Raw genomic sequence first — 12,782 nt, forward strand, 5'->3', positions numbered from 1 at the left:
TTTGTAAAAATAAAAATGCGTTGGAGATTTTGTTTGTGAATTACGATTACCAATACTGAATTACCAATGTACCTGCATACCAGTGCATTAATAAATTTGTATGAGGAAGTTTATTATGGTATTAACTGGCCCTTTTTATAGAGAATATCAAAAATGAAAATAATTCATCCATGCCATATTTTTTGTGGAAATAATTTGTCAATTTTAATCACTTTCTTAAAAGGTCTTATCACTTTTTTCAAATATTTTGTTATCTCTCTCACCTTCTTCAACTACCATCATGGCTCCTCACCCTGAATGATATGATTTTGCGGATACATTCAGTGGTATATGTGCATACTATCTGCACAATATGTTGCAAATAGAATTAGTAGTAAAGAAGTAATACATTAAAATGTCACACCTGATAATGAAGTCTTACTGCATGAACAGTAAAAATATAGTAAGTGATAAACTTTTTTTCTTTTTATCATTTTGTGTGAAGTGTCAGTGAGAAAAAGTTTTGTATGGTTTTGAAATTACTGTGTAGAGTTTGTTGGAAGTTGCTAAGTGCTCCATTCTTAAATCTGGATGAATACAGTCTTGGTGTCTATTTGTGGAGACTTAAGCCATCTCAAAACATATACAGAGTTTCTGTCTGTAATATTTGTTTCATTGCATCAAATCTTTAACACAAGATTATACATCATGTCGAGTAGATTATGGCCAATTTTTAAATTTCCTCAGTAATTATGTAAAATAATGAAAATCAGGTTTTTGTTGCCCACTGGAATCTGTTAGATAGGTAACCTACAACAGAGATAGGACACGGACGCTCATTCGAACCAAAAAGTCTAGTAAACATGGGCTGCAAAATGCACAGCTTGAAAGCTATGAGCAATTCTTCATCTTTGGTATTGTCAAACTGATCTCTCGTACTGCAAGCTCTTTATATAGTATATATTGGGAGGAGGTAATATGGACCAAAACAAGAAAAAAATTGTCTAGTAAACATGGGTTTCAAAAATATGTACCTTTAGAGCTATGAGCACTTACTCACTATAAGAGATGTTTTTCACAGTAGTGAAGATAAATGAGTCCCCATAACTCTTAAGGTTTGCCCTTTAGAGCCCTTGTTTGTTTGACATTTTTTTCTTTTTTTGGTCCATACTATCAGCTCCCAAAACATGGGAAGTAAAAAGTTTGTAGTATGAAATATTTGTTCCACAGTATCAAAGAAGTGCTCATAGCTCTTAAAGTGTGCATTTTAGAGCTCACATTTATTACACTTTCTTCCTTTGAATGATCATTCCTGTCATATCCTTGAATACTGACCATTCCTCCTGGGACACCCAGTAAATATGCAAGATCAAGAATCTCAGGAGCATGATTAATATCAGTCACAAGAATGCTGAATTGAGATCAGAAAAAGAATTCATGCATTTATTTCTTAACTGCTAAGTCAACTTTATAACATAGGTTTGTGATACTTTCTCTCCAAAGGGCAACTAAAAGTGTAATTTTGTTATCTCTTAACATGAGTGCATGGTGGAAGAGAGAACAATGTTAGTTATATCATGCTGAATGATTGTCACTCACAGCATCTAGCAGACATATTACGATAAGGAAGGAATCATACCTTATGACAAATGTTGGTGATGAAAACGTTTTCTGAGTGCCTTGTGTAAAATTAGTGACTTCTCTCTTCCCTTGTTAGGAAACAGAATTTCAGCAGCAAAGACATTTGGGGACAATCATTCAGTAAGTCCAGAATTATGGTATTGATAAAGCAACATGCTTCAACAGTACTACTTGATGCAAACTGGAACCACCCCCATCTTTTTATGCTCACAACACATAGATAACACTGTTTCAAGAGGCTCCCTTGCTCATGGAATCTGTAGACTTCTGAATTCTTCTTGTAGATATATTAGGAAGGAATAGTAACCCATAAACATACACTCCTGGAAATGGAAAAAAGAACACATTGTCACCGGTGTGTCAGACCCACCATACTTGCTCCGGACACTGCGAGAGGGCTGTACAAGCAATGATCACACGCACGGCACAGCGGACACACCAGGAACCGCGGTGTTGGCCGTCGAATGGCGCTAGCTGCACAGCATTTGTGCACCGCCGCCGTCAGTGTCAGCCAGTTTGCCGTGGCATACGGAGCTCCATCGCAGTCTTTAACACTGCTAGCATGCCGCGACAGCGTGGACGTGAACCGTATGTGCAGTTGACGGACTTTGAGCGAGGGCGTATAGTGGGCATGCGGGAGGCCAGGTGGACGTACCGCCGAATTGCTCAACACGTGGGGCGTGAGGTCTCCACAGTACATCGATGTTGTCGCCAGTGGTCGGCGGAAGGTGCACGTGCCCGTCGACCTGGGACCGGACCGCAGCGACGCACGGATGCACGCCAAGACCGTAGGATCCTACGTAGTGCCGTAGGGGACCGCACCGCCACTTCCCAGCAATTTAGGGACACTGTTGCTCCTAGGGTATCGGCGAGGACCATTCGCAACCGTCTCCATGAAGCTGGGCTACGGTCTCGCACACCGTTAGGCCGTCTTCCGCTCACGCCCCAACATCGTGCAGCCCGCCTCCAGTGGTGTCGCGACAGGTGTGAATGGAGGGACGAATGGAGACGTGTCGTCTTCAGCGATGAGAGTCACTTCTGCCTTGGTGCCAATGATGGTCGTATGCGTGTTTGGCGCCGTGCAGGTGAGCGCCACAATCAGGACTGCATACGACCGAGGCACACAGGGCCAACACCCGGCATCATGGTGTGGGGAGCGATCTCCTACACTGGCCGTACACCACTGGTGATCGTCGAGGGGACACTGAATAGTGCACGGTACATCCAAACCGTCATCGAACCCATCGTTCTACCATTCCTAGACCGGCAAGGGAACTTGCTGTTCCAACAGGACAATGCACGTCCGCATGTATCCCGTGCCACCCAATGTGCTCTAGAAGGTGTAAGTCAACTACCCTGGCCAGCAAGATCTCCGGATCTGTCCCCCATTGAGCATGTTTGGGACTGGATGAAGCGTCGTCTCACGCGGTCTGCACGTCCAGCACGAACGCTGGTCCAACTGAGGTGCCAGGTGGAAATGGCATGGCAAGCCGTTCCACAGGACTACATCCAGCATCTCTACGATCGTCTCCATGGGAGAATAGCAGCCTGCATTGCTGCGAAAGGTGGATATACACTGTACTAGTGCCGACATTGTGCATGCTCTGTTGCCTGTGTCTATGTGCCTGTGGTTCTGTCAGTGTGATCATGTGATGTATCTGACCCCAGGAATGTGTCAATAAAGTTTCCCCTTCCTGGGACAATGAATTCACGGTGTTCTTATTTCAATTTCCAGGAGTGTATGTACACTAAGATAAAATGGGGTTCAGTGTTGTAAAGTGGTCTATGCTGTCATAACAGCTAATAAAACCATCACAATTACATGAAATGGCTTGTGATTTCCATGCTCCATATCTGCTATTGTCAAATTTAATAAGGAAATGTTGGGTCCAGTAATAATTTGGACACCCTGAAATGCATCTCTTCATGGACAGTTTGTCGACCATTTGTAAGTATGATCCATCTCTCTTCTTGTAATATTATCTTACGCGAATGACTACACACCTTGTGATCCAAAGAAGTTCTCATGGTACGTAGTGTTGAAAGCTGAAAATAAAACTGATTGTTAGAAGAATGTAAATGTCCTAAGCAAGTAATAAGAATTTGAATTAAAAGAATTATAAGACCTTCATGCACAGCTAAAAACGAGCCAATCCCATGTGTACTTCCATGTCCGTAGTTCAATCCAAGACTGTATAAAGGTGCTCGTATTAAAATCTCAAGTTCACTTAAAGTTTTGCCTTCAGGAAAAATAGTTGTTGCAATATTAATGCAACCCATGAGCAGTTTAGTGTATATAGTACGTTGCTCTTCAGTTGGTACTCCATAATGCATTGTGCGAGTGACATCTGTTGTTCCATCTACATAAACAAAAATTTAAATTTGAGTACAACACTCATTACACATGCAAAAAAAAAAATCAACGAAACATGATAGTAGAAATATCTTTAGATCTTGCATAAAACTGAAAAAATTATCTTTAGATGTTGCATCTGTAAAAACTATAAGTAACTTATTTGCGAAACAAAATTATGGTTGGGACAGGTCACCATCAACCTCTTAGATGGAGTGTATTATGATGGATACATGAACATACAGAAACTGATGTATCTGCTTAGCTCTCAAATTTTTGACTGTCCCAATTCCTGGATACTTATTACTAAAACTCTGTCTTCTCACCCCCCTCCCAACTTCTATCTCACCAGGTGCACATGAACAACAGACAAAAATCATATCTTCTGAAACAAGAGGAAATTGTTGGAGGAAATGAGGCTGATACAGAAGTAGACAGGTTCTCAACCTAAAATGCAAAATGTGTTTTTGGACAAACATGTACTATCTGTTACTATAGGTTATCCGTCTTGAGCTGACTGCTACTGCTGTGGAAGATGGCCATGCAAACACATGTATTAAACATGTACTATGTTGTTGTTGTTGTGGTCTTCAGTCCTGAGACTGGTTTGATGCAGCTCTCCATGCTACTCTATCCTGTGCAAGCTTCTTCATCTCCCAGTATCTACTGCAACCTACATCCTTCAGAATCTGCTTAGTGTATTCATCTCTTGGTCTCCCTCTACGATTTTTACTCTCCACGCTGCCCTCCAATACTAAATTGGTGATCCCTTGATGCCTCAAAACATGTCCTACCAATCGATCCCTTCTTCTGGTCAAGTTGTGCCACAAACTTCTCTTCTCCCCAATCATATTCAATACTTCCTCATTAGTGATGTGATCTACCCATCTAATCTTCAGCATTCTTCTGTAGCAACATGTACTAATTTTGTACATAATACTCTTTTGGATCAGATCACTTTGTACAGAATTTTTTTCCTTGAGCAGATTCCATTCCTGAAATGTGATTCTGGATGATCTACTCTTACTTTTTGTGCCCATGGCATAAGCTATTACATATATAGTGCAGTGGTGGAGAAAGTCAGCTAAAATAAGATGGCCATGTGATGATTACAAGCAGCACCAACCATGTATATAGAAACAAAATCAAGGCAACCCTGCAATGGTTGTGAAACTTAAAGCCAATACAACTGAATATAAACATTTTCATCACAAACAAGCCACTGTGACATGATATGCCACAACAGTCATGTAAATACCACAATAGTCATGCAAAAAGAGAAGTACAGCTCTACAATTATGAGCTAAAAGAGTTGTGTGATAAGTTTATCTATGTAGGTTTGCTAGAACTAAGTAAAATGAACCCTGAAGAACACATGAGCAATGGACTGAATATAAACAGAAAGGGAAATACCAAGCTAGTTCCCCTGTTGAGTGAACTGTGCAACAAAGCTTGTAAGCAAGAGGATCAATTGTCCCTAGATTACAACCATGAGTCCTTTCTAGAACAAAGACCATCGTACAAGTATTCAGAGATGTAACTCAAATGTGTCTGAGTCCTATTCACTGGATATATATGTAATGACTCCTGCTATATACATTCCACAGTACAGTGGTGTAGACTGTATCAGAGTTCCATGGTTCTATACCCCATTGTGTTTATTCTTTGTTTTTGATTATATGGTTAATCCTTGTTTTGTCTTGTTGACATGGAATATCATGCAAACCACATAAACAGAGACAGAAAACAATGGTGTATGAAAAAGTTTGCTGTGTAAAACATGAGAAATGCATAGTTCTGCAGAGAAATTAAAAATTAAGCTATGAGTATCAGTGTCTAAAGAAGGAAAACTGCAAAGATGTCTTAACAGATGGCATTTCCCAATGTAGGTGAGAAACCATGGGGAAATCACAGCCACTTATGATGCTTTACCTCGATAAAGTGAAATGCTTCTTGTTAGGAAAAAAAATTACTCATTTTCTAGTAGTTCAACAACAGAATGAAAATACCCTTTGGAATTGTAAGGTAGCTACAAACAATATGGCCACACAAATGAAGAATTTACTTTTGCATAATTAATTTAAATGTGGAAATAAACCTTTTCATGAGTTAACTACATATAAATGGTGCCGTGCAACATGATCATGCATAACAGTGGTTCCATGCTGGCCTGACATTCCGTGACATGTGAAAACTACAACTGTTACTCCTGCACCAACCATGTCAGTTTTTCATTCAGCACAAAGATGAGTTCCTCACCAGTGCCTACTGAGCCAGCCTCACGTAATGGAAATTTCAGCAAGGTTACGATCAAACAACAACCTTTTTGGCAGCATGACCCCTTGCTTTGGTTCACAGAATTAGAGAGCCAGTTCATCTTAGCACAGATTACGGCAGATGAAACAAAATATAGTTAAGTGGTAGCTGCATTAAGGGATGATCTTGCCACAGAAGTCCAAGACATTCTTCCTACACCTCCTGAAATCAAACGATATGCTGCCATAAAGAAGTCATTGATTATGTGGTTGTCCCAGTCTGAAGCTAAATGTCTGGAAAAGTATTTATAAATAGAGGGATTAGGCAAAAGAACTCCATCACAACTGCTTCATCAGCTGCATACTCTTGCAGGTAATACTGCCAGTGATGATGTATTATGCAATACATGGCTATCCTGACTACCAGTGGATGCACAGAAGACTTCTAGCTGAGCTTACAGTACAAGTGACTGCATTACAAAAAGCACACAAAAGGTAACACACAGGTCAATGGTCAAGGAGTCGAAATCATTTGTCAGTGATACACAACATATGTTGGCACCACAGAAAATTTGGTGAAGATGCACATAAATGTATACTATCTTGTAAAGTGAATCGTGATGCTGATACAGTAGCAGTTACAGCCACGTCAACAGGCAGTGCACAACACTTGTTTATTAAGGAACACAACACAAAAGTACAGTACCAGATAGACCATGTTACCTTGTCACAGTCATGATGACGCTTGCCTGTATACTGCAAATGATACAAATATTACGACATATGGACACATCACTTTACTACTCAACTTCAGACTGCATCGTACCTTCGAGTGGCGGTATACTGTGGCTGATGTATTACACCCCATACTAGTAACAGACTTCCTGGCATTCTATGATCTTGTACCTGACCTATGACAACAGCAATTAGATGATGCTACAATGTACATGCCTGCAGAAGGTAAGGTGAATTGTACTGCCACCACAACAGAGTGATCGCTGGGCACATGTAATATACACGACTACTAAAAAATTTCCCAGAGATCACAAGGCATTCATTAATGTTAGCACCTATCAAACACTTGATGGTTCATCATATCCTCGCTACCCCAGGTCTGCCAACTGATGCACGCCCTTGACTTTTAGCAACAGATAAATTACAAATTATCAAAAAAGAGTTTTGTAGCATGTTAGCTCAAGGTATTTGCCATTCTTCAAGTAGCAGCTGGGCAGACCCTCTTCATATGGTACCAAAAAGAAGAATGGTTGGCATCATGATGCATTCTTATCAAAAACTGCAAAGAGCGGTGTCACTGGAACACTCATCCAATTGCTAGAAACATATGTAAAGGGTTTACAGCAATGCATGGAGATTCTGTACTTTAAAGGAGAAATACTGGAGAGGAGAAGGTCAGCTATAAGAAATACATATTTTGGTGTTCCTCAGGACTATTCATATGCTATGTAAATGATTTCCCTAGTTCTCTTACAATGAGCAGTTGATCACTATGTATGCAGATGATAAATCTGGTGTCTGCTATGCAAACAGTGAGCCCAGCCTAACTGAATAGATACATAACTTTACTGAAAAGGCAAGAACTCACTTTGAAAGAGACAACCTAAAGGTAAACATAGAATAAACTAATACTATTCATTTTAAGCCAAGTGGTCCAAACAGTCAAAATTTGTGACTGATGAAATTCTACCAAAAACCTACACAGATAGTAAATTCTTGGTTTTATGCATAGATGATCAACTTTCATGGAAACAGTAAGCTGATTATGTCTGTAAAAAAATGACACCCAGTCCATATGTATTAAGAAGATTATCACATCTTAATTCTGAAACTCTAAGGACTGTATATTATGAATTGATGTACCCTTTCTTCTCTTATGGAATAGTACTGTGGGGTGGGACATGCCAAACTAACATGAAAAGGGTTTTCATACTGCAGAAGCATACTACAAAACCAGGATGAGGATACACAGCAACTTCTCAACAGCACCTCCACTTTGCTGTCTTTCACCAAAGCAAGACTCGCCAGCATCCGAGAGGATGTCACTGTGCGACTCATCCACCAGCACCCTCCAACCCCTCATCCCCACCGTGCCCCACTGTTCAGTGTTTGACACACTACTTTCTCTAGGACATCCTGGAATTACCGAGCGAGGTGGTGCAGTGGTTAGCCACTGGACTCGCATTTGGGAGGACGACAGTTCAATCCCGCGTCCGGCCATCCTGATTTAGGTTTTCCGTGATTTCCCTAAATCACTCCAGGCAAATGCCGGGATGGTTCCTCTGAAAGGGCATGGCCGACTTCCTTCCCTAATCCGATGAGACCGATGACCATGCTGTCTGGTCTCCTTCCCCAAACCAACCAACATCCTGGAATTAAGTCATCGACATTTATCATGTCAGAAAGGTTTGTGTGGCAAGACATGAAGTGCAGTTGTCAGACCTGGGTATGGAACTGCATCACCTGCCAGTGCAACAAAGTCACCAGGCACGTGTTCCACCTCTCCGCAAATTCGACATTCCATTTAGCCACTTTTGCCATGTACATCAGCTGCCACCCCCCCCCCCCCCCCCCCTCAGAGGGCTTCTGATATGTTCTTCCTTGCATTGATTGTTTATCTCGATGGGTAGAGGCTGTACCTCTCACCAACATAGTTGCTGAAACTGTATCTAAGGCTTGTGTTTCTTCCTTGATTTCCTGCTTCGGCTGCCCCACTACCATCACCTCCGACCAGGCCTGGCAGTTTGAATCAGCACTCTTCACCCAACTCTGCCAGCTGTGTGGTGTCAACAAATGATGCACAAATGCCTACCATCCCGAAGCAAACGGAGTGGTAGAACAGTGGCATCGCACTTTCAAGACAGCACTGCAGTGTCATAAGTCTTTGGGCTGAGGCTCTCCCATGGGTACTACTCAGCCTACGGTCATCGTGCAAACCAGATATTGAGGGCACCACGAGTGAGTTTGTCTATGGTGAAAACCCTGTCCTTCGAGCTGTTACAATCCCCCTCTTCCCCGACAACCCCCCTCCCCCTTCCCGACTTCGTAAGCCAGAGCCAATCGCATTTTGCAAACATTTCCCTGACCTCTCATCTAGCCACATTCCCCCCCCCCCCCCCCCTTCCCCCACCCCACCCTACTCCTATTTGCCCTCCAATATGCCACCCAAATGTGTGGAGGATGTCACCATCCTCATCAACGATAACATCTTCATCCTTCTCCAAGACAACTCGCCCCACCCGACCAGGGACCCAGTTTGCCAGTTGATCGCTGGCTCCCACCCGCTCCCGCATGGGGTTGATCACACGCTCCTCCAAGCTATGGTAACCCCCCTAGGGATGGTTACAGTTCGAATGCTGCCAGACGACCACATGGGGGACACAGTCCCTCCCCACACCACTACATCCTCACTCATGGGCCAATGCCTCATCTGTCCACACCACCTACAGGAGATCCACGTCAACCTTCCAGCATGTTCCCTGCTGCAACAACCTCTAGAGATGGAAATCCCCATCACATCACTGCCATCACACTCACTGCCTTCACTGCTGGACATGCCCCCCTTCCAGCAAACCATGCTCCACACTATGGGGGAAGGGGAGGGGGGTGTCCATGTGGCATTGACAAATATGAATGATAGATCTCTGCCATCACAAGTTCTTTGACTCTGAACCTAACGGCTCATGCCATCTTGCTTGTTCAGTTCGCTTTATAATTTGTTGTAATGTGGACATTTGTATGAAATATACTGATTCTTACAGAAATGAGTGTGTTTCTTTGGGCTACAACCCAACAGAAATTCCAAAAATATAATGTAATAAGAAATAATGTAAACTAAAAAAAAGTAATTGCTAAAACTGTATACTCAGCTAAAAATGCACATGCAGGAAAAATTACATGTTATGAGCAATAAATTGTATTGAATTGAAGACCCCTGTGGTGATTACTGGCAATTAAATGTGAGAACCATTCCAGAAAGGTAAGCTGTGTTGCATATTGAGGATTTCTCTGCTGGGATACAAGGCAAAATGATTTTTTCAACAATAGATTTGGTCAGAGCATACTATCAGATTCCAGTTGCTCGTGAAGAAATTCCTAAGATGCTGTCACCATGCCATTTGGTTTATTCAAGTTCTCATGAATACTATTCAGGCTCTGTAATGCAGCACAGACTGAAGAGATTCATGGGCGAGATAACGCATGATCTAGAATTTTGTTATGTATCTGAAGAGGAATATATGCAGCATTTGATGAAGTTGTTTGAATGTTTGTATGCAAAAGGACTGATACTGAACCCATCAAAATGTACTTTTGGTATCAAGGAAGTCCAGTTTCTCAGTTACACAGTGGATGCACATGGCATCCAATAACTGCAAGACAAGGTGGAAGCAATGTGTGTGTACCCATGGCCAGCTACAATTCGGCAGTTGTGACGTTATCTTGGTTCAATAAATTTCTACCAGTGCTTTGTGTCACATCATGCATCAGTAATAGCACTATTGAATGAACTCTTGAAGGGTATACATAGGCCAGACAACAGGCTGCAATGGACATGTGAGGCAGACTCTGCTTTCAATGCTATAAAAGTAGATGCAGCTCTACTCACATACCCAGTAGCAATGCACCATTAGCATTAATGGTCGATGAGTCTGCTAATGCAGTTGGTGCAGTGTTGCAGCAGAGGATAAACCAGTGTTGGCAACAGCTTGCTTTCTTTAACCAAAAGCTGTCATCTTCACAACAGAAGTGGATGACGTAGGATTGTGAGCTGTACACAGTCTATGCTGCAGCAAAAAATTCAAGCATTCTTTGGAAAGCCGCAATTTTAGTATCTTTATGGACAACAAGTTGTTAACTTGTGCCTTCAAAGTGAGGCATATTGACTACACTGGCCAGTTTCCAAACAACATCATATATATGCAAGGCAAACTTAATATACCTGGTGACACACTCTCAGATTGAGACAATGGGTGTAATCGAGTATACATCATTACAAGTAGAGGCCATAGCTGCAGCTATTGAATTTGATGCCATGGGATGGGTGCAACAAGATGATGAGGAGCTGCATACATTGTGTGACAACAATCAGGTTTCCAACTATGACGAGTGACAAACCGGGCACGAACATGGAGTTATATTGTGATGTCACCAAGCTAAAGTTTCGGCCATTTGTTCTGCAGCAATTTTGAACCCAGGCAATCAGTTCAATACACAATCTAGCACATACCAGAATCTGAGGAACCATAAAGCAGGTTAAATGGAGTTACATCTTGCCCAGTATGAACATTGTTAGTAAATTGTATGTCTAACAATGTATGGCCTGTCAAAAGAAGAAAATCACGCAACATGTCAGGGCATCATTAGGTACAACACTATGAAAAGGAAAGTTTCTACTCATTATATAGCAGAAATGCTGAGTTGCAGATAGGTGCAACTAAAAGACTCATAAGACTGTGGATTCAGTTGCATAATACTGCAGTCATGTCTGTGAGCTGCATTTGCATGAGAATGTTTGTGTGTGCATCTGTCATCTATTGTTGATGAAGGCCTTAATGGCCAAAAGCTTTATTTGTGACAGTCTTTTTGTTGTACCTATCTGCGACTCAGCATCTTCACTATATGATGAGTAGCAACTTTGCTTTTCATAATATTATTACATCCGGATATTGCATTTTTGATTTTCACCATTAGGTACATTTAGACTGCCTAACTAACAATTTGATCACAGCCACATGGATATTGTAGGTCCACTATCAACGTCCAAAGGCTACAGTTACTGCCTTAAAATCATGGACAGATACTCAAGGTGGCCAGAAGCATTACCTATGGCAGATATCACTGCAAAGAATGTGGTGAAAAAGTTTTTCAGAGGATACATTATGCATTTTGGCATACTGTTGAGAATAATGACAGATCAAAGATGTCAATTTGCGGCACGCCTCTTTATGGTCCTTGCCACATTTTTAGGTGGCAAGCGAACAAGGACCACCGCTTATCACCCCACAGTAAACACCGTGGTGGAACACCCACACCAACAACTGAAACCAGCCCTTTGAAGTCACACAAAATACAAGTGGACAGAAAGCCTATCAGTTGTTTTACTAGGATTGAGAACAGCATTCAAGTATGAACTCCAAGCCACAGTAGCAGAGCTGTTGTATGGCCAATTGTTACACCTGCCCGGAGAGTTCATTCATGACATGGGAGATAAAACCATCACAGTACCAGACTTTGTTATCAAGCTGCAATCCCACATACATCAGTTTCATCCAGTACAGCCTCATGAACAAACCAGATGCCACATGTTTGTCTTTGAAGATTTAGCAACCTGTTCAAGTGTGCCATTACGTAATGACACCATATACAGACCACTGCAACTGCCATATGCAGGTCCATATACAGTAATTAGTCAAGGTGACAACAATTTCAAGATTGACATCCATAGGCTACCCTATCAAAGCTGTGCTTAACTGTATTAGTCTGGCATTTCAAGATTCACAACCAACAGAAAAAGAACTGGCATTGAGAAACATGAAGAA

At 41.8% G+C, this 12,782-nt stretch overlaps 1 protein-coding gene across 1 annotated transcript in view; it reads right to left on the reverse strand.

Annotated features, from left to right (window-relative positions):
* Window positions 1-12,782, reverse strand: part of LOC124593948 (xaa-Pro aminopeptidase ApepP-like) — a 144,263-nt gene that overhangs the window by 28,927 nt on the left and 102,554 nt on the right. Inside the window, exons 10-11 of the mRNA XM_047132297.1 lie at window positions 3,747-3,980; window positions 3,625-3,666 (exon numbers count right to left, since the gene is read on the reverse strand). Coding sequence (XP_046988253.1) covers window positions 3,625-3,666; window positions 3,747-3,980 — 276 coding nt within the window. The remainder of the gene's footprint in view (window positions 1-3,624; window positions 3,667-3,746; window positions 3,981-12,782) is intronic.

This window comes from Schistocerca americana, chromosome 2 (genome assembly GCF_021461395.2).
Source record: "Schistocerca americana isolate TAMUIC-IGC-003095 chromosome 2, iqSchAmer2.1, whole genome shotgun sequence".
Taxonomy (NCBI): domain Eukaryota; kingdom Metazoa; phylum Arthropoda; class Insecta; order Orthoptera; family Acrididae; genus Schistocerca; species Schistocerca americana.